At 43.7% G+C, this 23,755-nt stretch overlaps 1 protein-coding gene across 2 annotated transcripts in view; it reads left to right on the top strand.

The window, feature by feature from the left end:
* The window catches only part of mybpc2b (myosin binding protein Cb), a 34,851-nt gene extending 21,693 nt beyond the window's left edge, over positions 1–13,158 (top strand). For both annotated transcript variants that reach the window (XM_047811657.1, XM_047811658.1), the window contains 10 exons: positions 1,124–1,312; positions 1,479–1,613; positions 4,863–5,030; positions 5,238–5,326; positions 5,463–5,658; positions 6,936–7,075; positions 7,777–7,936; positions 9,230–9,366; positions 12,693–12,879; positions 13,016–13,158. In XM_047811657.1, coding sequence (XP_047667613.1) covers positions 1,124–1,312; positions 1,479–1,613; positions 4,863–5,030; positions 5,238–5,326; positions 5,463–5,658; positions 6,936–7,075; positions 7,777–7,936; positions 9,230–9,366; positions 12,693–12,879; positions 13,016–13,041 — 1,427 coding nt within the window. In that variant the 3' untranslated portion in view covers positions 13,042–13,158. The remainder of the gene's footprint in view (positions 1–1,123; positions 1,313–1,478; positions 1,614–4,862; positions 5,031–5,237; positions 5,327–5,462; positions 5,659–6,935; positions 7,076–7,776; positions 7,937–9,229; positions 9,367–12,692; positions 12,880–13,015) is intronic.
* Positions 13,159–23,755: the final 10,597 nt, after the last annotated feature.

The following is a 23,755-nucleotide window of genomic DNA, read 5'->3' as shown; positions in this document are numbered from 1 at the left end:
CTCATCTGGGTGACACTGGGGGTGTGATTATATAACCTCATCCTCATCTGGGTGACACTGGGGGTGTGATTTTATAACCTCATCCTCATCTGGGTGACACTGGGGGTGTGATTATATAACCTCATCCTCATCTGGGTGACACTGGGGGTGTGATTATATAACCTCATCCTCATCTGGGTGACACTGGGGGTGTGATTATATAACCTCATCCTCATCTGGGTGACACTGGGGGTGTGATTATATAACCTCATCCTCATCTGGGTGACACTGGGGGTGTGATTATATATATACAGTCTGATAAATGTTGTAGTGATGACGAGGTTGTTGTCCTCAAACACCACATGGAGTTCACGTCTCCTCTTTAGTGTCGCAGAGTCTAACTGTAGCTGGTAGATCTGTAGATGTCTCAGGATCCTCACGTGGTTAGCCAGTGGAGGTCCAAAATCTTCCTGGTATGGAAGACGATCAGAGCTGCTACAATTTCTGGATGTCTCGGGATGGTAGAAAGAGAGAAGCAGTAGAGAGATTAATGTAGCTGCTGTTTATAATATTAACAAGTACTAGATAATAATGTGCATTTGGTCTGATGTAATAGTGCACAATATTATGGGATGTATTATGTGTACGTCTGACTAAAGAGATGAGTTTTTAATCTACATTTAAACTGGGAAAGTGTGTCTGAGCCCCGAACACTATCAGGAAGACTATTCCAAAGTTTGGGAGCTAAATAAGAAAACGCTCTACCACCTTTAGTAGACTTAGATATTCTGGGAACTAGCAGAAGTCCTGAGTTTTGTGATGTCAGAGAGCGTGAAGGATTGTAACGTGTTAGAAGACTAGTTAGATACATGAGAGCTAAACCATTAAGAGCCTTGTACGTAAGTAGCAGCAGTTTGTAATCAGTTCTAAACTTAACAGGTAGCCAGTGTAGAGATGATAACATTGGGGTTAAAGGTCATACTTTCTTGTTTTTTTCTTTAGTTGATTGGTGGCTTCAGCTTTATAAAGTTTCTACTTCAAATGTTTCCTGAAATAGCTCCTTATAGAACTTTTTAAGAGTTTCCCACAGAAGGACAAACAGAAGATCAGGTTAGTGTGCTCAATAAAACGTCTATTTTTGTAGGTTATCTGATGGAGAGGAAGAAGAAAGGATCATCTCGATGGACTAAGCTGAACTTTGATGTGTATGAGAACACAAAATATGAAGCAAAGAGAATGATTGAGGGAATTCTATATGAGATGCGAGTTTATGCTGTTAACGGTATTGGAGTCTCAGCACCAAGTCTCAGCTCCAAACCTTTCATGCCAATTGGTGAGACCACACACACACACACACACACACACACACACACACACACACACACACACACACACACACACACACACACGCACACACAAATTTTGTGTTCAAGCCTCTCCGTGACTGCATATGATTGGCTGGTACTCATGCAATCTCCATTTCTCTCTCTCTTTCTAAGCTCCTACTAGTGAGCCCACAAAGTTAACAGTTGAAGATGTGAGTGACACAACCTGCTCTCTGAAGTGGCTGGCTCCAGAAAGAATTGGTGCTGGTGGTTTAGATGGATATGTCATTGAGTTCTGCAAAGAAGGAGGTAAGCACAAATTATAACCTAGCTTACAATATGTGTAAATGTGCACTGCTGCATGGGAACCAGAGGTTCATTTGACAGACAGATCACAGACATCAGATCATGCAGTCAGGATAAAGGTAATGAGGACAGATGGAGCCTACAGCAGTCAGGCCAGTGAGAGAGACTAGAGCAGTCGATCTATTGCAACTTCAAGGGATGTATGAAGTGCAAGGACTGAATAAGAGAATATATCAGGTTTAGGAAATATAGCAAGATTAGAGCAGGATGAAAGGCTAGATCACAGGACAAATCGGGATCAGGCAATAAGACAGGATCAAAGAATGACATTACATCGTTCCAAGATGGTGCCGGTGCCTCAAGCGCGCACTACCAAACTTTCAGCAGCACATCACCTGCCCCACCAGAGGCGAAATTACACTGTACCACTGCTACACACCATTTGAGAACAAAGCACAATCACGTCCACCGTTTGGGAAATCGGACCGTGTCGCCATCTTCCTCTTGCCTGTATAGAATCAAAGGCTGAAACAGGAAGCTCCGGTTCAGAGGGAGGTCGCGTGGTGGACTGACCGATCGGTGGCCGCTCTACAGGAAACTTTAGATGACGCTGACTGGGACATGTTCAGGTGCAGCGCTGATGATGTCAACATGTTTACGGAAGCGGTTGTGGGATTCATCAGGAAACTAGCGGATGATACAGTGCAGAAAACCACCATCAGAAAGTTTCCCAAACAGAAGCCGTGGGTGGATAACACCAACCGCGATGCTCTGAGATCCACTGCCTACAACACGGGGCTCGCCACCGGGGACATGGACGAGTACAAAGCTGCATCTTACAGCGTGCTCAGAGTGGTGAAGGAAGCTATGGGAGGAAACTAGAGTCACAGTTCCAAAATGAGCCTGTGGCAGGGACTAAGGAACATCACGGACTATAAAACACAATCTTCTAGAATGGGGAATGCGGACGCTTCTCTGTCAGGTGTGAGGTTGCAGCTAACCAGGCTAGCAACGCTAGCGGCACAAACAGCATGCACACTGAGAGAGATGGAGAGGTAAACACGTTCACCATCCCAGAGCATGACGTGAGGAGGGCGTTCAGGAGAGTGAATACCAGGAAGGCAGCTGGACCAGACGGCATCACAGGTCGGGTTCTGAAAGCCTGCGCTGACCAGCTAGCACCGGTGTTCACTGAGATATTCAACCTCTCACTGGAACAGTCTGTTGTCCCCTCCTGCTTCAAACAGTCCACCATTGTTCCTGTTCCAAAGAAACCCCAGCCCGCCTGCCTCAACGACTACCATCCTGTTGCTCTGACCTCAGTAGTGATGAAGTGCTTCGAGAGACTTGTCAGAGACTTCATCACTGCATCACTACCAGACACACAGGATCCACTACAGTTCGCGCTTCACCAGAACCGCTCTACTGAGGACACCATCGCTCATCTTCTCCACACCACGATGAGCCACCTGGACTGCATAAAAGGGAATTATGCAAAAGTGCTATTTGTGGACTACAGGTCAGCATTTAACACCATAATTCCCTTCACGCTCACCTCTAAGTTGGAGGTCCTGGGACTCAGCCAGCCGCTGTGTCAATGGATCTCCTGGCAGACAGACCACAAGCCGTATGGGTGGGCAAACAGACATCATCCACCCTCACCCTCAGCACTGGAGCCCCCCAGGGTTGTGTTCTGAGCCCCCTGCTGTACTCACTGTACACATATGACTGTGTGGCCACTTCCAACTCCACCACCATCATCAAGTTTGCTGACGACACTGTTGTGGTGGGCCTGATCTCCGACAACGATGAGACATCCTACCTACAGGAGACCAAAAACCTGGAGAGATGGTGCCAGGAGAACAATCTTCTCCTGAACGTCAGCAAGACTAAAGGACTTCAGCACAAAGCAGGAGCGGTCATACCAAACGCTAAACATCAACAGGACCCCAGTGGAGAGAGTGGACAGTTTCCGTTACTTAGGATGCTTACCACCTGAGACGAGCGTCCTAACGGGTAGCATCACTTCCTGGTTGAGGAACAGCACCATGCAGGACAGGTGAGCCCTCCAGAGGGTGGTGTGATCAGCTGAACATACCATCCACACCGAGCTCCCTGACCTGCAGGACATCTACAGCACACGATGCAGGACTAGAGCCAGGAAGATTGTAAAGGACCTCAGCATCACAACAATTGGCTCTTTTCTTTGTTGCGTTCAGGGAAACACTTCTGCTCCCTGAAAGCAAATACAAAGAGAACGAGGAGAAGCTTTTTCCCACAGGGCATTTGGAGTCTAAACCAGGAGACACCCAGGATCTAGTACTGGACCTCCCCCTCCATCTTCACTTTTTTCTGCACAATTTTTTTTGCACTATGTCACTTTAACTCTGGACGTTCACAGCACAGTGCACATGGACACATCATACTGCACATGGACACATCATACTGAACATGGACACATCATACTGAACATGGACACATCATACTGCACATGGACACATCATACTGCACATGGACACATCATACTGCACATGGACACATCATACTGAACATGGACACATCATACTGCACATGGACACATCATACTGAACGTGGACACATCATACTGCACATGGACACATCATACTGAACGTGGACACATCATACTGCACATGGACACATCATACTGCACATGGACACATCATACTGCACATGGACACATCATACTGCACATGGACACATCATACTGCACATGGACACTTTAGGGACAATCATTAAAACCATACGCATTTATGTATATACATATACTTTTAACATACAGTATATTTATATATTTTTTATAGTTTTTATATGGTTTATACTTTTTGTTTATCTACCTCCTTTTGGTTTTATTTTTATCCTTAATTCCATTCCTTTTATGCTTGAATACCGGACAGATGTAAAAAGCATTTCACTGCATGCTGTACTCTGTATGTGTGTGTATGTGACAAATAAAAAATTGATTTGATTTGAATGAATCAGAATTAAGAAGTGAATTACAATCAATGACTTAATTTAGATCAGGTTCATGAGCCGGATCCAAATCTCTAAGGATCAGAAGCAAAATTTATATTAGCAATTAAAGAAGACAATTTAGTGAACTGGATCAGGATCAAATGTTCAGATAGAATCAGGATAAATTTTGGATTAGTTATTTTGTTAATGTGAATTGTTAAAAGCACTTTACAAATAAATTCAATTTGAATTTGTTTTTCTTTTTTCCCTGTTTGTCAGATACGGAGTGGCAGGTGGCAAACACTGAGTTGGTGACTCGTCAGAACTATGTGGTGAAGAATTTACCAACAGGAGAGAAGATGAATTTCCGAGTCGCAGCTGTAAATATTGCAGGCCGAAGCCCTCCTGCCTATCTTGCCCAGCCTGTCACAGTCAGGGAGATCATGGGTACATCTGTATGATCAAATATTATGATAAGGAAATCTGATGATAAGGAAATCAGAATAAATCTTTAAATATATGGCATTTTAATATTATCTGCTAATATGTTATCCTACCAGTAAATTTGTCATATCTAGCATAAAGAGTAAATAGAAAATGGACAGGGATTATTTTGCACTTCATGGACTCATTATTTCACTTCATTTCTCTCAGAGCATCCTAAAATCCGTCTTCCTCGCAACCTGAGAACCAAATATATCAAGAAAGTGGGAGAAACCATCAACCTGGTCATTCCTTTCCAGGTGATTTGGTTTTTTTGCTAATCACATTATCAGAAATTAAAAATAAAGTGATGTAAACATGCCTAGCTAAATGCCTAGCTAAATGATAGCTAAAGTTATGTGCGGGTTGATGATGTGCATGTTTGTATGTGTTTAGGGAAAACCTCGCCCTGTGGCTCAGTGGTTGAAGGATGGAGAACCAATCGATCCGAAGAAAGTGGGAGTTAGAAATTCAAATGTTGACTCAGTGTTGTTTATCCGCACAGCAGAAAGAGAACATTCTGGAAAATACACACTAGTTCTGCAAATTGAGAGCATGGAAGACCGCGCCACCCTCGACATCCGGGTTGTGGGTAAGTAAGAAAAAAATATAAGTTGAAAATGTATAAAAGTAAGCAAGAATATATATATATATATAGTTATTGGACTTTGTTAATGGAGGTTAGGTTGTGAGTTTATATCCCAGCATCACCCTCTCTCACATTGCTACAGTTCCTGCACACATGCCTCTTTAAGGGCCTAATAAATTCAAATTCAATTTATTCAACAATTCCTATTGTCTCAAATGAGGAGCTCCTGAGGAACTAACGGGGTCATAGCAAACTCTGAGTTCAGCTCAGACCTGATTGCTTGATAAAGACCAGAACATACTGACACAACGTTGGTTCAAAGAAGGCATGACAGTCTCCAGGCGGCTTTATACACAACAATCCCATGAGTCACTGGATGACCAGGCAGATCAGTCCCTGGCAGGGTGACCATCGGGCGACAAGACTCCAACCAGGGGTAGAACATCAGGGTTGATGAATTAGCTCCATAAGAGGAGATGACCAGACTAGGCTGATGCTTTCCTGCAGAACATGTCTCTCCTCCTCAGTGGTTCTGGAGGGGCTGCTCCAATCCCCATTTGAGACGGCACTGCTAATGGTAGGAGTTCTGCAGGCCCTGTGCTGATTAGAGTCTGCTACTGCCATTGCCCTGCATGTCAGGGCAAACATTCCCAAAAAGCCCCTTTACAGCCAGTCACCCGGTCTTTCTGCAGCCCTCAGTAATTTCACAAAGATCTTCCAAAATAACTTTCATAAAAGAAGGTTTCCCTTTGTATAAACCATGATGGAGCATCTTGTTTCCTATAAGCATAAGTAACCTGGTGTAGCTTGGCTGGTTTCAGCTGACAATCCAAGATGTGATTTTGTTCAGACGTGCTGAGATCCAAGGAGAAGAAATGGTGTCTGACAAAAGGATGTAGAAAATAAGTTGAGTGTCATCAATGTAGCAGTGGTAAGAGAAAGTATATAATTTTACCAACAGTGCAAATATAAAGAGAAAAGAGAAGAGGACAATGTACTGAGCGTTGTGGGACACTAGTGTGTGTGGCGATCCCATCCATGTTACCTTACATGAGCAACTTCACAAATATTAAGCAAACCATTTCAGAATGATCAGAATCGTACTCTGTATCTAATTTAACACTTTTAACAAGGACAAATCAGCTTTACAGACACAAGCATAACAAAGACATTTCCTTTCACCGTATTAAAGATTATCATTAGATATTACATATTATATATTTTCGTAGTGTTCTTGTATCATTTATATTAACATGAAATAATATTAATTATGTTTACAGATAAGCCAGGGCCACCAACAGCCGTAAAAGTGACTGATGTTTGGGGTTTTAATGCGGCACTGGAGTGGAAGCCACCAAAAGATGATGGAAACTGTGAGATCCTTGGCTACACTATCCAGAAAGCTGATATGAAAACCAAGGTAATGAATCATCAATTCAGTTCAATTCAGTTCGGTTCAGCATCTTTACAGAAATCCAGATATAAATTTCCATTTTAAAATTTAGCCCTAATGAGCAATTAAGAGCAATTCAGAGGTGACAGTGGTGAAGAAAAACTCCCTGAGAGGATATAAGGAAGAAACCCCGAGTGGAACCAAAAGGGAACCCATCTTCATATCAGTGACACCAGAGAGTGGGATTATAAATCATGCCCTTTCTATAGCTGTATGTAGCCAAGTGGTGTTGTGTAATCAGGTCAACTTATAAATATGAACATTGGCTTGATTTCTGGATTCATTACAGAATTATATCATTCCTTCCTGCCAAAGCCAGTGTAATGGTTGAGGAGTAGGATCCATTTGCAGCATATAAACAGTTTACTAAAAATTCAAGGCAGAATAAATCCAAAATGTCAGCAAACAGCAAGGTCAATACAAACAGGCAACGAGTCAAAAAACAGAAATCACAGTCAGTGGAGCAAATAATCTAAAAGGGCTGGGCAAGAAGCGAAAACCGAGATAACAGGCAATAGAAAAATACACACATCAGCACTGATGATACTTCACTATGCTACGTAGCTGGAAGGTAGTATAGATACCGGGAATGTTAAAACTCAGGTGAATATCACATATCTATCTATCTATCTATAATAAAAATGTTTTGTTTTAATCTAACATTATAGGAGTGGTTCACGGTGTATGAGCACAACCGCCGCACCAACTGTACAGTGTCAGACCTGGTGATGGGGAACCAGTACATGTTCCGTGTGTTCAGTGAGAACCTCTGTGGCCTGAGTGAGGAAGCATGTGTGAGCAAGGACACAGCCACCATAACCAAGACTGGTCAGTGTTTTTGTGTGTGTAGTGACATGATGAATGTCTGGTTCCTGGTCAAATCTGGTCACATGGTACAAAATGGACAAAATTGTCAGTACCCTTCAATTAAAGAAAGAAAATCCCACAATGGTCACTGAAATAATTAGAAAGTGACAAAAGGAATAATAAATACAAACTTACTGAAAATTGACTAACGAAAATCAGACATTACTTTTGAATTGTGGTTCAACACAAGCATTTAATAAATGAAACTGGCCTGGACAAAAATGGTGGTACCCCAGAACATTATTTGACCATAGGGACATTTTCAACTAAAGTGTTCCCTGTTATTAGTAACACGTGTGTCTTCAAACTTGAAGTCAGTCTATGTGGACGGACATGGACCACAGAAGGTTAAGGATAGAGCTGTCTCAGGAGATTAGAAGGAAAATGATAGACAAGCATGTTAAAGGTAAATGCTAGAAGACCATCTACAAGCAGCTAGATGTTCCTGTGACTACAGTTTCACATAATATTCAGAAGTTTATGGTCCACGGGACTGTAGCCGATCTCCCTGGACACAAATGCAAGAGGAAAATGGATGACAAATTTAAGAGCCAGATAATATGAATGGTAAACAAAGAGCTTAGAACTTCTAAAGAGATTTGAGGTGAACTCAAAAGTCAATGTACATCAGTTTTAGATCACATTGCTGTTAGAGCCATGGTAGGTGGCCACAAAGAATCTGGGAGAATGTCCTTTGGACAGAAGAGACAAAGCTGGAGCTTTTAGCCAGTCACAGCTGCTTTGCTGCATCTGGCACAGGGTGTCTTGAATCTGTGCAGGGTAATATCATGATTTTAAGGCATTCTGGGGTTGAAAAATGTGTTGCCCAGTGTCAGCAAGCTTGTCCTCAGTTGCAGGTCATGGGTTCTCCAACAGGATAATGACCAAAAACATTAATCATTAATGCCTCAAAATGTAAAAAAAAAATAATAATTATAAGTTTAGGGTACCATAACTTTTTTCCAGGCCAATTTCAATAGTCATTAAAAAAAAAACTTCTGTTGAACCACAATTCAAAAGCAATGTCTGATTTTCATTAGTCAATTTTCAGTAAATTTTAATTTATTATTACTTTTGTCAGATTATTTCAGATTATTTAAGTGACCGTTGTAGGTCTGTGGAATGCTTTACTCTTTCTCTCTCTCTCTCTCTCTCTCTCTCTCTCTCTCTCTCTCTCTCTCTCTCTCACTTTCTTTGTGTCTCTCTATCCCTAAATACCTCTATGTGTATGTCTCTCTGTCTGCCTATCTGTAGGTCTGGAGTATAAACGTGCTCCATTTAAAGAGAAAGACCTGAACTGTGCTCCAAAATTTACAACCCCGTTAGTGGACAGATCCGTGGTCATGGGTTACACTACTGCCATCACCTGCTCAGTGAAAGCATTTCCAAAGGCAAGATATACACATACATACACACACATACACACACACATACACACACACATACACACACATACATACACACGCATACACACACACACATACACACACACATACACACACACACACATATATATACACACATACACATACATACACATACACACACATATACATGCATGCATACATACATACATACACACACAACACACACACACATACACACACACACACACACACATACATACATACATACATACATACATACATACATACATACAGCAAATTTACACTGTTGTACAAGCTGTACACTCACTTTACATTGGCGCAGTGTGTCATTTCTCCAGTCATTTCTACACACACACACATACACACATACACACACACACACACACACACACACACACACACACACACACACACACACACACACACACACACACATACATACACACACACACACACACACACACACACATACACACACACACACACATACACACACATACACACACACACACACACACACACACACACACACACACACACATACACACATACATACATACAGTACACCCTTCACATTTTTGTAAATATTTTATTATATTTTTCTTGTGACAACACTGGAGAAATGACACACTGCGCCAATGTAAAGTGAGTGTACAGCTTGTACAACAGTGTAAATTTGCTGTTCCCTCAAAATAACTCAACACACAGCCATTAATGTCTAAACTGCTGACCACAAAAGTGAGTACACCCCCAAGGGAAAATGTCCAATTTGGGCCCATGTGTCAACATTTTATGTGGCACAATAATTGTCCTTTGCCTTCACCCTCTTGGCATGGAGTTCACCAGAGCATCACAGGTTGCCACTGGAGTCCTCTTCCACTCCTCCATGATGACATGACAGAGCTGGTGGATGTTAGAGACCTTGCGCTCCTCCACCTTCCGTTTGAGGATGCCCCACAGATGTTCAATAGGGTTTAGGTCTGGCAAGATTTTTGGCCAGTCCATCACCTTTACCCTCAGCTCATTTAGCAAGGCAGTGGTCATCTCTGAGGGGTGTTTGGGGTCGTTATCGTGTTGGAATACTGCCCTGTGGCCCAGTCTCCAAAGGGAAGGGATCATGCTCTGCTTCAGTATGTCACAGTACATGTTGGCATTCATGGTTTCCTCAATGATCTGTAGGATCATCACCATGTCCCATCACCATGATTGACTGTAGGCAAGACACACTTGTCTTTCTCCTCCTCACCTGGTTGCCACCACACAAGCTTGACACAATCTGAACCAAATAAGTTTATCTTTGTCTCATCAGACCACAGGACATGGTTCCAGTAATCAATGTCCTTAGTCTGCTTGTCTTTAACAAACTGTTTGCTGGCTTTCTTTTGCATCATCTTTAGAAGAGGTTTCCTTCTAGGACGACAGCCACACATACCAAGTTGATGCCATGTGTAGCGTATTGTCTGAGCACTGACAGGCTGAACCCTGCAGCAATGCTGGCAGCATCCATATGTCTATGTCCCAAACATATGGGACATACAACTCTGGATATGACACTGACCTCGTGCACTCAACTTTCGACCATTTTGAGGCCTGTCCTATTAAACAGCTGTATCCAAACTGTCCTATTAAACAGCTGTATCCAAACTGTCCTATTAAACAGCTGTATGGGCTTTCTTAGCCTTCGTTAGAAGTAGAGACGCCGCTTTGCTTTTTTTGGTAATGGAGCTGGTGTTGCCTGACTAGGTGAAGTTCTCCGCTAGATGAACAACAAGAAATTTGGTCTCTTGATGATTCTCCGGAAGTCAACAAGCAACCTTTGTTCAGTGTGGTGGTGTTGGAGATGCTGTTCCCGATCCGGACTGACTGAGGTCTCCCAGTCTGGAAGTCCAGGATCCAGAATCCCTAACCCTAACCCTAACCCAGCAGCTGAGCTTCCCAATCAGGTGCTGAGGGATGATTGTGTTGAATGCTGAACTAAAGTCCATGAACAGCATTCGTACATAAGTGTGTTTATTGTCCAGTTGGGTGAGGGCTAAATGAAGAGCTGTGGCAATGGCATCATCCGCGGAGCAGTGTGCACGATACGCAAACTGTAGGGGGTCCAGTGAGGGTGGTAACTGGGTCTTGATGTGCCTCATGACGAGCTTCTCGAAGCACTTCATAATGATGGGTGTGAGTGCGACGGGACGATAATCATTGAACAAGTACCTGAGCAGCCTGTGTGGACAAAAATGGCCTTATCCTTCTAATGTTGTAGAGTAGGAACCGACATGAGCGAGTCACATTAGCAACATGAAAGGAAAAGGACAGATGAGTGTCCATGGTTACCCCAAGATTGTGAGCTGTGACTAAAGGGGACATCAGACTGTTAAGCAGGGATATTGCAAGATCATGACCCGGGGAAGAATCATTTGAAGATCAGCAGTTCAGTTTTGCTAGGATTGAGCTTCAACTGATGAGCCATCATTTACGATGACATGTCTGCCAGACATGCTGAGATCCGAACAGAAGCTGTGGTATCATTAATGGCTATGGGTTGAGGTATTTTGAGGGGACAAAACATTTACACTGTTATACAAGCTGTACACTCACTTTACATTGTCATAGCACAGTGTCATTTCTTCAGTGTGTCACATGAAAAGATATAATAAAATATTAACAGAAATGAGAAGGGTGTACTTACTTACTTACTTACTTACTGTACATATACACCAATTCTACTCACAAAACTGATGTTATATTTATCCTTTAATAAAACTCACCTTGTTATGCTATTATATGATATTTGAACAGCTAATATCACTTTCATAACAAATTTTAATTCAATGTATACGTATTACCTATATACTGTACTATACAATATATTTGTTAAAATCACTATACAAATATATTGTATAGTATAAAGGTAATATACATTAAATTCAAAATTTGTTATGAAAGTGATATTAGCTGTTCAAATAGCTGTCTATGCTAATCTATGTGGGGTCTTGCCCACCGGAACACCACTGCTCTCTGCTTCACATGTATAACAGGGAAAACCTGAGAGTTGTGGTTATAGGAGACTCCATCTTAAGGCATGTAAATTAGCTAGGCATTTAGGGGCTCCACCAGCAGTGGTTAGGTGTACTTTGTATAATTTATATAGTCTTTGAAGGCATGAAAACTCTATGTATCTAATCTACGGTCTGATTAGCTGCTTCAGCTAAATGATTGCCCTTAATGTGAGGATTGGATTCAGAAGTTGTGCTGGTTCATGTTTGGAAAACTGGAGTTTTGTAGTAAAGCATTGGCTTTTTTACTTGACTATGATAATTCATGTTTTTGTGCAGCCTAAGATTATCTGGATGAAAAACAGAATGATAATCGGTGATGACCCAAAGTTCCTGATGCAAAACAATCAGGGAGTTTTGACACTGAACATCCGCAAACCGAGTCTCTTTGACGGAGGAAAATACAGCTGCATGGCCGTTAATGAGCTCGGACAAGACGAGGTGACATGTTCACTCGAAGTCCGAGGTATATGTTTGTGTTGCTCTCAGCTTTTTCTCTCTCAGTCTACAGTCTCTAGTTCTATGTTTTTATATTCACCTTTGTACTGCTAATAATTTTCTTTCTCTGTCATCTCCTGACATTCTCATTGTCTCTCTCTCAGCTGTCCCTTTGGAAAAGAAGGACTAAAGGGGAGTACAATGGACTAAAGTTGGGTGAATGAAGGAATGAAGAATTAGTTTTAAAATTAAAGACATTACACCAAATGATGGAGGAGAAAAATAAATACATTTCATCATGAATTCATCTTGCTGTGATTGTGGATTCTATTTTAAATCTATTAACAATGTGATCAGATTGGAAACTAATCTATTCTAATCTATCTATTTCAGCTATATATTCGAATTAAACTACAGTATACGTTTACTATCAAAATCAAAACACAATTACTGCTTTATAAGCTTTGAGACAATGTCCATTGTTTAAAGTGCTATACAAATGAAACTGAATTACTTTATACAGCAGTCTTATCCTCATATTGGAGCAAAGCCAATGGAGCAAAGGTCTGATTACATATTAGACACTTTTTCTACACCGCAGTCTGATCTATATATTGCCAGCTATCTGTTAAGACCACAACTACTTACTTCTACAAAAACAAGCTGACTGGTAGGAGTTATACATTACAATACTCAATAACTTTATTAAAGGAATTAATTTGTTATTTTAGAAACGCCAACCGTTAATAAAATGAGATATTATCACCACAGATTTCATTTAATCAGCTCTCCAGATGGCGCTCTTCATCAGTTTTTTACTTTGTGATATTAAAAGACATTATAGCCAACAACCATATGCAGTAATGTGACATAACCAACAGATGGAAGTGTTACACAGTATTAAACTCTGTCTCCCTCTCTTATTTACACACACACACACACACACACACACACACACACACACACACACACACACACACACACACACACACACACAGATAGAACCAAGACCTTTTCATTTTTAGTGTCATTTTATTAAAAATTTAATCAACTGAAAGTTGACACTGGCCATTAGAATAAACACGCACACACGCACGCATTCAGACACACACACACACACACACACACACACACACACACACACACACACACAGGTCTGCAGTGGCTAGGGTTATCTCCATAGCATTGAAGAGTTTCCATGACAACACAAGAGGCTGAAGCATTCTGGGTGAAGACAGAGAGGATGGATTGAGCTATTTTTGGCCATTGGTTGTCATGGAAACAGAGGCCTTAGCACAGATGCAGACATTCAGATCCACAAATGCTGAAAAAACATCCACCTCCATCCACCCTAAGCTACAATAAACACCTACATTCAACGTTAAGCACTTTTGTGCTTACACTTATGTCCACCCTAAGCTACAGTAAACACGTATGTACCCCTTTAAGCACTATAAACTCCTACATCTACCCAAAGCTACAGTAAAAATCAATGCCTACCCTCAACCACTATAAACATGTGCATTTGCCCTTAAGAGCTAGGAAGACCTACATCCACCCTGAACCACCTACATCCATTCCAAACCACTACAAACACCAGCATCTGCAATGGTTGGTAGGGATGTGGTAGCTTAGCATTTAAGGTGTAAGGACCTCTGATTGGAAGGTTGCTAGTCTGAATCTTAGATCCACCAAGCTTCCACTGCTGGGCCCTAGAGTATGGCCCTTAACCCTCAATTGCTTAATTGTATAAAAAAAGAGATAAATATAAGTCAGTCTGGATAAAGGTGTCTGGATAAAGTACAACCCTCACATTTTTGTAAATATTTTTTTGAATGTATGAGTGCTGCCAGCACTGGGGTGCTACAGTTCATTGAGGGAATCATGAATGTACTGTGACATACTGAAGCAGAGCATGATACCCTCCGGTCAGAGTTTGGGCAGTATTTCAACATGATAACGACCCCAAACACACCTCCAAGATGGCAAATGCCTTGCTAAAGAAGCTAGAGGGTAAAGGTGATGGACTGGCCAAGCATGGCTCAAAACCCTATTAAGCATCTGTGGGGCATCCTCAAATGGATGGTGGAGGAGCTCAAGGTCTCTAACATCACCAGCTCTCAACAACCAGTGATGGAAGTGGAGTGAAAGAGGACTAGAGTGCCAACCTGTTACACTCTGGTCAACTCCATGCCCAAGAGGGTAAAGGCAGTGCTGGAAAATAATGGTGGCCAAACAAAATATTTACACTTTGGGCCCAATTTGAACATTTTCACTTAGGGGTGTACTCACTTATGTGTCCAGCGGTTTAGACATGGCTTTGACAATGTTTAGACAATGGCTGTGTGTTGTTATTTTGAGGTGACAGCAAATGTACACTGTTATACAAGCTGTACACTCACTACTTTACATTGGAGCACAGTGTCATTTCTTCAGTGTTGTCACATGAAAAGATATAATAAAATATTTACAAAAATGTGAGGGGTGTACTTACTTCTGTCAGATACTGTACTGTATGTCTATTTTCTTAATATTGCCTTAATATTTTGTGCTGTTGCTGTCATATTTCTTTTTTTTTTACTTTCCTGTTGCATTTACATTTATTATTATCACATCAAGTCCAGAAGCTTTTATAGTCATTACACCATATATAGCTGTTACAGTACACAGTGACATGAGACAATGATTCTCCAGGATCAGGGAGCTACATAACACAAAGACAGAGCTATAAGGACTTAGTAAGTTAGTCCTAGATACATAAAGTGCAATTGTACAACCTGGTGTACACAGTGCAGGACAAGACAGACAAGACAGTGCAGGACAAAATACAGTGCAGGAAAAAAAGACAGTGCAAACAAAAAATACAAGACAATACACAAAAGACAATACACAGAAACAGCGCCAGTGTAAAAACTGTATGTTCAACAATATTGTGTGTGCAAAAATACTGGAATGAACACAGTGTTATAGCAGCAGTTACATGAGGTGATGTAAAGGAAGGTGCAAATAGCAATGGGCTGAAATGTGAGACAGCATGTAAACAGTTTGATGGATATATATTAGAAGTGTGTGTATTTGGTGTAGGTCTGTGCAGTCCATACAGGTGATGTGTGTGTGTGTGTGTGTGTGTGTGTGTGTGTGTGTGTGTTGTGCTCAGTACAGTTCAGTTCAGTTGTTAAAGTGTCTGATGGCTTGTGGAAAGAATCTGTTACACAGTCTGGTCGTGAGGGACCTTTTTCCAGACAGCAGGAGGGTGAAGAGTGTGTGTGTGAGGGGTGTGTGTGGGATGAAGAGTGTGTGTGAGGTCCACAATGCTGTTGGCTTTGCGGATGCAGTGTGTGGTGTAAATGTTAATGATAGAGGAAAGAGAGACTCCAATGATCTTCTCAGCTGTCCTCACTATCTGCTGCAGGGTCTTGCGATCCAAGATGGTGCAGTTCCCAAACCAGAAAGTGATGCAGCTGCTCAGAATGTTCTCAATGGTCCCTCTGTAGAACATGGTCAGGATGGGGTGAGGTAGATGTGCCTTTTTCAGCCTGTTCTAAATTTCTAATCTAAAGCTATTTATAAGGCTTTGTCCTTCTATGCTTTTACCTTGTATATGTAGTGACCAGAGACTGACATTGTCATCGGTTGTTTTCTTAAGATTATGACAAGGGCAGTAGGGACTGGAGACGAGTTGTCGGGAATTAGGCATAAACAGTCAACAAATATCTATTTGGTTTGATGAACATTCAGAGACAGGTTGTTGGCTCTACACCAGGCAGTTAGCTGTTGCACATCCTCTCTGCTGGAGAAGTTTCCCGAACCGGATTGTCTGAGGTCTCCCAGTCAGGAAGTCCAGAATCCAGTTGCAGAGGTTCAGTTCCAGCAGGCTCAGCTTCCCAATCAGGTGCTGAGGGATGATTGTATTGAATGCTGATCTAAAGTCCATGAACAGCATTTGTACATACATGTCTTTCCTGAGACATCTCCAGTTAGACTCTGTGGTACTCAGGAGATCAGAAGTCCTTGAACCTCACACCAATACAACATTTAACTGACTGTATATTACAATCACACCCCCAGTGTCACCCATATGAGGATGGGTTCCCCCTTGAGTCCGGTTCCTCTCAAGGTTTCTTCCTTTACCAATTTAAGGCAGTTTTTCCTTGCCACTGCTGCCTGAGTCATCTCAGACTTGCTCATAGGGGAATAAATACATACACACTGTGAACTATATATATCTAATAATAATCTAGAATTTTTATTCTGTTAATTCTTATTTCTTTTATTATTCGTTATTTCCTTTATCATTAATTATGTTTACCTTCTGCTCTGTGTTTATGTTCTGTAAAGCTGCTCTGAGACAATGTCTATTGTAAAAAGCGCTATACAAATAAACTTGAATTGAATTGAATTGAATGTCTTTATTGTCCAGGTGGGTGAGGGCTAAATGAATAGCCATGGCAATGGCATCGTCCGTGGAGCCTTTTGGACGATATGCAAACTGTAGGGTGTCCAGTGAGAGTGGTAACTGGGTCTTGATGTGCCTCATGACAACCTTCTCGAAGCAATTCATAATGATGGGTGTGAGTGTGAGGCAGGACTCTGTAGACTTCTTTGGGATGGGGACAATGGTGGCTGTCTTGAGGCACATAGGAACAACAGCGCTGCTCAGGGAAATGTTGAAGATGTCAAAGACATCCACTATCTGTTCTGCGCATTCTCTGAGCACCTTGCCAGGAATGTTGTGTGGTCCAGCAGACTTCCGTGGGCTAACTCTGCACAGAGTTCTTCTCACGTCGAATGTGGATAGACAGAGTACCTGATCGTTGGGGAAGGGATGGTCTTCCATGCCGTTACATTGATTTGCACCTTAAACCGAGCATAGAAGTCATTCAGTGCATCTGGGAGGGAATCATCACTATCACAGGCAGGTGAAGTTGTCTTGTAGTTTGTGATCACCCGTATGCCCTGCCACATGTGCCTGGTGTCTGCGCTGTCTTGGAAGTGGCTGTGAATTGTCTGAGCATGTGCATGCTTTGCCTCTCTGATGGCTCAGGACAGTTTAGCCCTTGCTGTTCTCAGGGCCGCCCCGTCCCCTGTTCTGAAGCCTAGGTCACTAGTCTTCAACAGTGCATGCACTTTAGCAGCTTTTCTTTCATGGCTTCTGGTTGGAGTGTGTGGTGATGGTCTTGGAGATGGTCACGTCATAAATGCACTTGCCGATGTAGCTGGTCACTGCTGAGGTGTACTCCTCCAAGTTGACAGAGTCACCGTTGGTTGCAGCTTCCCAGAAGATGTTCCAGTCAGAGCATGCAAAGCAGTCCTGAAGTCCTTTTCACCTGCTTCAGAACCGGTTTAGAGTCTGATGAGTGGTCTGTATGCTGGAATTAGCATAACAGAGATGTGGTCTGCGTAGCCAAGGTTGGGGCGGGTCTCTGCACAATATACACCAGGAATATTTGTGTAAGCAAGATGCAGCGTGTTTTCACCTCCCGTAGCAAAGTCCACATGTTGATGGAATTTGGTGAGCACTGACTTGAGATTTGCATGGTTGAAATCTCTGGCGATGATAAACATTCCGTCGGGGTGAACATTCTGCAGATCGCTAATGGCCGCATAGAGTTTACATAGAGCCTCTTTAACATTAACGCTGGGGGAGGGTGTACACTCCAACAATGTAAACAGTGGTAAATTTCCGTGGTAAATATAATGGCCTGCATCTAACAGTCACAAACTACATTTACATTTACAGCATTTGGCAGACGCCCTTATCCAGAGCGATGTACATAAGTGCTTAAATCTCTAACATTGAATACATTAATGCTGGTTCACTAGGTTACATACTTAAGATACCATGAGTTTAAAACATTTGTTCAAAGTTACAATGAAAAAGTGTCAAAGGTGTTTTTTTTTGTTTTTGTTTTTAAATGCAAAAGATAAGGAAATAAGTGCTAGTTGAAGTGTTTCCTGAATAAGTAGGTCTTCAACCGCTGCTTGAAAATAGCCAGTGACTCAGCTGTCCGGACCTCTAGGGGAAGTTCATTCCACCACCTTGGTGCCAGTACAGAGAAGAGTCTTGTAGTATACTTGCCTCTTATCCTGAGAGATGGTGGAACCAGTTGAGCAGTGCTGGTAGATCGGAGGTTGCGGGGTGCAGTGCGAGGAATGATGAGGGTTTTGAGGTAAGAGGGAGCTGGTCCATTTTTGGATTTGTAGGTCAGCATCAGTGTTTTGAATCGGATGCGTGCAGCTACCGGAAGCCAGTGGAGGGATTGCAGCAGCGGGGGGGTATGGAGAACTTTGGCAGGTTGAAAACAAGCCGGGCAGCTGCATTTTGGATCATTTGCAGAGGACGGATTGCGTTCATAGGTAGACCTGCCATCAGTGCATTGCAGTAATCCAGTCTAGAAATGACAAGAGACTGAACAAGTACCTGAGCAGTCTGTGTGGACAAAAATGGCCGAATCCTTCTAATGTTGTAGAGAAGAAACCGACATGAGCGAGTCACATTAGCAACATGAGAGGAAAAGGACAGTTGATTGCCCATGGTTACCCCAAGGTTGCGAGCTGTGGCTGAAGGGGAGATCAGATCGTTGTGCACGGATATAGCAAGATCATGACCTGGGGATGAATCACCTGGAATGAACAGCAGTTCAGTTTTACTAGGATTGAGCTTTAACTGATGAGCAGTCATCCATGATGATATTTCTGCCAGACATGCGGAGATCTGGTCAGAAGCTGTGGCATCTGAGGGTGGGAAAGAGAAGATAAGTTGTGTATCATCAGCATAGCAGTGGTAAGAGAACCCATGTGATGAACCCCAAGAGAGTGAGTATACAGGAGTGAGTATACAGGAGAAAAGAAGAGGACCAAGTACTGAGCCCTGTGGGACGCCAGTGGAGAGCCTGCGTGGAGCAGATGTCACTCCCCTCCATGTTACCTGATATGAGCGTCCTTCCAGGTAGGAGGCAAACCATTCCCAGGCTGATCCGCAAATCCCAAGACTCTTGAGGGTGGATAAGAGAGTCTTGTGGTTGATCGTATCAAACGCTGCTGAAAGGTCAAGGAGGATAAGGATGGATGACAGTTTGGCTGATCTAGCAGCATGTAGCTTCTCAGAGACATCCAAAAGGGCTGTCTCTGTAGAGTGAGCTGCTTTAAAGCCAGACTGGTTGGGATCTTGGAGGTTGTTCTGTGAGAGATAGACAGACAGTTGATTATAGACAATGCGTTTAAGAATTTTTGAAAGAAATGAGAGAAGTGATACCGGTCTGTAGTTACTTTTGTCTGATGGATCTTGAGCTACACTACACTACACTAGTGATGAGCAGTAACTAGAAACAAGCAGAGAGATCTTACATCATTCTGTGTTCATGTAAACACACACACCACCACTGGTCTTACCACACAGACCTGTATTTCTGTCGGCTCTAAATGAGGTTAGCCCATCCAGCTGAATGGCGGCATCCGGAACTCATCTCCATGATCTCCATGAAAACAAAGACGCAGCAGTTTATAAACTCTCGCCGTGTAGTGCGTTCGAGTTGGATGTAGTCCAGTTTGTTGTCCAGGGAGCAAACATTGGAAAGTACAATGGACGAGAGAGCCGGCTGGCTAAAGTTTGTAGCCTAGCACAGACCCGCCCACTTACCGCGCTTCCCCATCCTCGCTCACCACTTTCTGCATCCCCATTCCTGGTTTCCAATATTAGGCGACGCCAAGGACTGGAGACATGGTCTTTGCAGCAAGCCGAGGTTGTGAAGCCTTTCCAGTACATCATCGTGCAGGTTGGTTGTTGCCCGATCTCTGTATTTTATTAACTTATATAAACTGTCTCGTAAAAAACGTAAATAGCACCATATTGAGTGGCCACTGCATGCTACTGCCACACCGCCATCTTGGATCATCTTCGAACATCTCATATTATTGTTCTTTAGGAGAAGCTTTCCTTTTGTTTTGTTTCCTGTTTTCAAACAGCTAGTGGAGGAAATGCACTTTGGATATTCTGATCTGATTCAGTAAAGAGTCCAGCCTCTCTCGAGGAGTTGGGTTCCAGAGCCCAAGCTGTGTGTGGAGGCGAGCCCATCTCTAGTCGGTATCTCTCAGCCTCCTGCACCAGCTCAGGCTCCTTCCCCCCAGCAAGGTGACATTCCATGTCCCTAGAGCCAGATTCCGTGTCCGGGGATTGGGTCGCCGAGGCCCCCACCGTTGACTGCTACCCAATTCACACTACACCGGGTACTCCGTCGTTCTACTCACGTGGGCAGCAACAGTGACACCTGGAGGGGCGTGATTGGGAGGAACGGCTCCCCCAACCTGAACGCAAGTGGTGTTCTGTTATTGGACTTCTGTGCTAGTCACAGTTTGGCCATAACGAACACCATGTTCAAGCATAAGGGTGTCCATCAGTACACGTGGCACCAGGACACCCTAGGTCGGAGGGCAATGATCGACTTTGTGGTTGTTTCATCTGACCTCCGGCCATATGTCTTGGACACAAGGGTAAAGAGAGGGGCGGAGCTGTCAACTGATCTCCACCTGGTGATGAGTTGGATCCGATGGCAGGGTGGGAAGTCGGACAGACTTGGCAGATCCAAATGTATTGTGAGGGTCTGCTGGGAACGTTTGGCAGAGTCTCCAGTGAGAGAGATCTTCAACTCCCACCTACGGCAGAGCTTCAACCAGATCCCGAGAGAGGTTGGAGACATTGAGTCTGGCTGGACCATGTTCTCCACCTCCATTGTCGACACGGCTGCTCGGAGCTGTGGCTGTAAGGTCTCCGGTGCCTTTTGTGGCGGCAATCCCCGAACCCATTGGTGGACCCAGAAATAAGGGATGCTGTCAAGGAGTTCTATTGAGCCTGGTTGGCTCGGGGGACTCCGGAGGCAGCTGAAAGGTACAGGAGGGCCAAGCGAGCTTCAGCCTGGGTGATTACGAAGGCAAAAACCTGGGTGTGGAAGGAGTTCGGTGAGGCCATGGAGAAGGACTATCATTCAGCCTTGAAGAAATTCTGGCAAACCATCCAGCACATCAGGAGGGGGAAGCAGTGCAGTACAGGGGGATCACACTCCTCAGCCTCCACGGAAAAGTCTATGCCATTGTACTGGAGAGGAGAATTCGGCCTATAGTTGAAACTCGGATTCAGAAGGAACAATGCGGTTTTTGTCCCAGTCTTGGAAGCCTGGACCATCACTATACCCTCGCCAGGTTGCTGGAGGGTTTATAGGAGTTTGCCCAATCAGTCCTCCTGTGCTTTGTGTATTCTGGAGAAGGCATTCGACTGTTTCCCTCGTGGTGATCTGTGGGGGTGCTCTGGTAGTATGGGGTCCGGGGCCCTCTGTTAAAGGCTGTCTGGTCCCTATATGACCAGAGCAGGAGTTTGGTTCGCATTGCCGGCAGAAAGTCAGACTTGTTCCCGGTGCATGTTGGACTTCAGCAGGGCTGCACTTTGTCACCGGTCCTGTTCATTATTTATATGGACAGAATTTCTAGGCACAGTCAGGGGCCGGAGGGAGTCCGGTTTGGGGACCACAGAATTTCATCTCTTATTTGTGCAGATGATGTTGTCCTGTTGGCTTCATCAAATCAGGACTTTCAGCGTGCACTGGGATGGTTTGCAGCCGAGTGTGAAGCGGCGGGGATGAGAATCAGCACCTCCAAGCCAAGTCTCAGCCGGAAAAGAGTGGCTTGTCCCCTTCAGGTTGGTGGAGAGCTCCTGCTTCAAGTGGAGGAGTTTAAGTATCTTGGGGTCTTGTTCACGAGGGAGGGAAGGATGGAGCGGGAGATCGAACAGGCAGATCGCTGTATCCTCTGCACTGATGCAGTCGATATACCGGTCTGTTTTGTTGAAGAAAGAGCTGAGCTGCAAAGCCTTGACCGAAAGGTCATGATCCTGGATACAGGCCCTTAGAGATAGGGTGAGGAGCTCGGTCACTATGGAGGAGCTCAGAGTAGAGCTGCTGCTCCTCCACAGGCATCTGTTGGCTCAGGCATCTGTTCCGGATGCCTCTTGGACGCCTCCCTGTGGAGGTGTTCCGGGCATGTCCAACCAGCAGGAGGCCCCGGGGAAGACCTAGGACATGCTAGTCTCTCGACTGGCCTGGGAACGCCTTGGTATTCCCCCGAAAGAGCTGGAGGAAGTGTCTGGGGGGAGGGAAGTCTGGGCATCCCTGCTTAGACTGCTGCCCCTGCGACCCGGTCCCCGAATAAGTGGTAGAAGATGGATGGATGGATGGATGGATGGATGGATGATCTGATTCAAGTCAAGTGTTTAGTAATAAGTGTATTTTAATTATCTCTCTGATGGAGAAGATTTCAGCTTTAGAGGTGCTCATCCAGACACTAGAGAGGATTAGCAATAGCTATAGTAGTGGAAGCCTTAGGCAGAGATAGAAACCCTCTAACTCTGGCATTAGAGTCCTCACAGCAGGGCAAATGGTTGACGACTCGGTGTCATAGTCACAAAGCCAAAGCTAACACTAAGGCTTGCCCACAGAAGCACCACTCCTCTCTGCTCAATATGTCTAACAGGTTTGTTACTCTGGTTACATGTAAAACTAGCTAGGCCTTTCGGGGCTCCAGCAGCACTGGTTAGGTGTTTTCCAGGAGCCAGTGTGCTGGACATAGCAGGTAATCTTAAGGTCTAAGGCAAGCATAGGTACTCAAAGGTAGATTTACAGGTAGGAGCTAATGATATATGCCTTTGTCAATCAGAGGTTGCTAAGAGTAATATTGTAGAGGTGTGTAAATTAGCGAAGGCGATGTCTAATGCTGTAGTATTCTCTGGCCCCATCCTAATGAGGTGTGGCAATGTAGCTCACAGCAGGTTATGGATGCTGAACTGCTGGATGTCCAGATGTTATTCTGAACAATGTGGGATTCATAGATAATCGGAGCACTATTAGGATGGGACAGTA

The sequence above is a fragment of the Tachysurus fulvidraco genome, chromosome 3 (assembly GCF_022655615.1).
Source record: "Tachysurus fulvidraco isolate hzauxx_2018 chromosome 3, HZAU_PFXX_2.0, whole genome shotgun sequence".
NCBI lineage: Eukaryota > Metazoa > Chordata > Actinopteri > Siluriformes > Bagridae > Tachysurus > Tachysurus fulvidraco.
The sequence above is the reverse complement of the archived record's forward strand: the minus strand, read 5'-3'. Positions and strand labels throughout refer to the sequence as shown.